At 37.2% G+C, this 3,170-nt stretch overlaps 1 protein-coding gene across 1 annotated transcript in view; it reads right to left on the reverse strand.

Annotated features, from left to right (window-relative positions):
* LOC104769352 (cyclin-A2-2) overlaps nt 1–3,170 on the reverse strand; it is a 5,700-nt gene that overhangs the window by 2,002 nt on the left and 528 nt on the right. Inside the window, exons 2-11 of the mRNA XM_010493548.1 lie at nt 2,345–2,532; nt 2,170–2,256; nt 1,866–2,052; nt 1,529–1,650; nt 1,312–1,404; nt 993–1,126; nt 753–828; nt 589–665; nt 453–486; nt 210–359 (exon numbers count right to left, since the gene is read on the reverse strand). Of these exons, the coding sequence (XP_010491850.1) occupies nt 210–359; nt 453–486; nt 589–665; nt 753–828; nt 993–1,126; nt 1,312–1,404; nt 1,529–1,650; nt 1,866–2,052; nt 2,170–2,256; nt 2,345–2,497 (1,113 nt within the window). The 5' untranslated portion in view covers nt 2,498–2,532. The remainder of the gene's footprint in view (nt 1–209; nt 360–452; nt 487–588; nt 666–752; nt 829–992; nt 1,127–1,311; nt 1,405–1,528; nt 1,651–1,865; nt 2,053–2,169; nt 2,257–2,344; nt 2,533–3,170) is intronic.

Here is a 3,170-nt window from a genome sequence, read left to right on the forward strand (position 1 = left end):
TGGCAGCGAGGGTAGAGCCACTGGTGTTGAGCTGCAAGTCCTCCATTGCGAGAACTGCGGTCTTCAGCTCAGCTACCTCATATCTGGTGTAGTGTTGCAGAGTAGGGTTCTATAACCAATAGCATTCTTTTTATCAGCATTAAAAGAAAAGAAAAAAAAAAACAAACATAAAGACAACGTTTTTCAAGATTCAAGAAACATGAGCTGACCCAAGGATGGTCAGTTTGGTCGAGTGTCCATCTGGCAAGGAAAACAGCCGAGGCAGCAGTTAAGGATGGCAGGAACCTTAGGAAAGTATACTCCATGAGTGTCAATTCGGCGAGATAGTTTGCTAAACACTCCAATTCAATGAGAGGCACCTGCAAAATAATTATAAGAAAAAACACACTAAATTCAGGTTCCAAGTTTCTGTTGTGGTGAGGATTAATGACGAATGGATCATCGTTTAATACCTTGTAAGAAGCTTGAGCTGCTTTAATGAACCGCCTGAAAAACATAGTGTTGAGGTCAGATGAAAACTGAGTGGTACTAATTTAAAACTAACACGGAAAGATGTGATGATTCGTAGTTCTGCCCTTTAGTGTTTACCTCAGAAATGTTTTGGTGGTAGGAACCGATAATTTAAAGTGCACAAAATTTAGAACTTGATTCTCCATGCTCAGCACCTAAGACAGAGTTTGGTTTGTTTATTTATATCAGGAATCTGTACACGCTAAAGACACCAAGATATGTGTAATTTGAATGTTAATTACCTCTGGTCTTGTGTATGTGTTGGCTGTGATGAAGCAAAACTCCTCCACACGTGGTGCGCTAAGCTCTTCATATTTTCTACAAAGCTCAACAAAAATGTACAAGGAAGAGAAAGCCTTAGTGTTTCTCTACTTAACAAATTTATATCTATATAATATGTTCGCACTCTTCTTGTGATGTAAATGCTATTCAAGAAACATGAGCTGTCCAACATACACACAAACAACAAAGTAGGGACTTACGAAGCTATAAGCATGCAAGAGACACCAAGGAGCTGGAGTCTTTGCCTTTCAATGTAAGTGTTGGACAGAAATCGGTCGATAAGATTCACTGTAAGGTAAAGTGTATCTGGAACCAGCTTGTAGTCGTCAGAAACCTGAAAAATACCACGCAATTCACTATTTTACTCAAAAAAACTTGGAAAGATATTTTATCAGTTTGTGCTCAAATAGTTTATAGAAAGCTATGTATAGGAATGTTCTCCAGTGTCCTGTTCAATAAGAAACATGATAAGATGATCCCGTTATTAACATATATGTGCTAAGTTTGAAGGAAACTAACCTCTACAAGCCAGTCAATCAGAATCTTTCTCATGTCTGCGTCGATATCTCGCTGCACGAGCTCCATATAGTTAGCCAAGGGTCGTTGTTGAAGCTGCAAGAAAAGAGGGGGTTATAACTCCAACAGCCTTTATATGAAGTTGTTATATTGAGATTATCTACAAGAATTTAACTGTTGAAAGATGTAAACCAAATATCTGGATCATGTAATTCAATACCTCTGCAACATGTATGTTGTCATATATATCAGCAGCATATAAGCTGCAACACTGTGGATCTTCAACGTTAGAATCAATATCTACAACTTGAAGAAAATCCATGACAGCAGACCCATCTTCTTCTGCACAATTTAGTGAGAGATACATACCTTAAGTAAGTTTGAGAACACTACATTTTGGTATAGATTTCAGTTGTTTCAACCCTTAACGGCACAATTTAAGGGGAAAAACTACTAAAATTTCAGCATTTTGGAGTCAAATGCTTGAGTAAAATTAGTTGAGGAGAGTTTCGATTCTGTCATTATATTCAGTTATTCAGTAACACAACAGTTCTTACTTTGCTCAGTTATTTCCTCATCTTTGGAATTTGAAAGAGATGCATCTTGGGCTTCAGCCATCCTGATCTTGGACAAATCTTCTGCTAATTTTGATTTTTCTGTATGGATATCCGCCATCATTTCCATGGGAATATCAGCACCTTCCTTTGCAGCTTTTTTAGGCTTCTTTAGACATTTTCTGTTTGCCTGAAACGTAATGTCAATAATAAGAAGCCAAAGGGGAAGTTTGTAGGCTATATAACCAACATAAGATGCACACCAAACAAACCAAGAAAATGAACACATATCATCCGAAATGTTTACCTTGATGTTGCCTCCCTTGAGGAGTTCTGAATAAATATTATCTGCAGAAGCATTACTGACATCCTTAAGTACTGCACGTTTCTTTTGCTGATAAACCAGAGGCAGGAAGATTAGAGATCTTAGCAATATCTACTGTAACTCGTTTATGACTTCCTATAAGAACATGTTTCATTACCTGTTTAAAAGAGGGTTTTGTTAAAGGTACTGCTACTCCTCCCAAGGCATTTTTAGCTCGTGATCTCGTTATGCGAACAAAATTCTCCTGAACATCTGAAGTGGACACATTTTCTTTGTTTGCATTCGGATGCATCGAAGAAGAGGAATACATAATTTAGTCTTAATAATCCAGTGGTTTAGCCAACCCTGCAGAACAAACAGGTCATAGTCATTGTCTATCCTATAACCTCCATAAAAAAAACAATGCAGCATAAATTTCAGGAAGAAACAAGCATAGAATAGAAATTGAAACGATTTCTATATACTCATATCGAGCCACAGATCTCAATTTCACACAAATTCTAACTAAGGAGCGAAATCAGCTTAAACAAGCAATCAACAGCTTATCACAACAAGTTTCCATGTTTCCTCCACCTACTTCGTCATCGTTGGACCCAATTTCAAAGCTAATCATTCGAAATCGAGCTAAGCCTTGTGTTCTTCTCAATCCCATAGCAAAATCGTTCAAAAGACCAATTACCTCAACAAACAACGAGCTATGGCGTACACACAAACACACGTTTAATAAAATCAAATAAAAACAAAAAAAGAGGAACGATCTCAATAATTTCATCTTCTCAGTGATTACCCATGCTCGACGAACAAATACACAGAAGCCAAATAACAAACGGAAACAACAAAGAGGAATTATCTCAATCGATGACCGGAAAAAGAAAAAAAAAACATTATCTACAGAAATCGATCAGCCTAAAACCCAAACAACGATTAACTCCGATCGATCAAAACGAAGAGCAACAAGCTACGATTCCCAGAAAAAAAAAAAA

The sequence above is a fragment of the Camelina sativa genome, chromosome 20, assembly GCF_000633955.1.
Source record: "Camelina sativa cultivar DH55 chromosome 20, Cs, whole genome shotgun sequence".
Classification (NCBI taxonomy): Eukaryota; Viridiplantae; Streptophyta; class Magnoliopsida; order Brassicales; family Brassicaceae; genus Camelina; species Camelina sativa.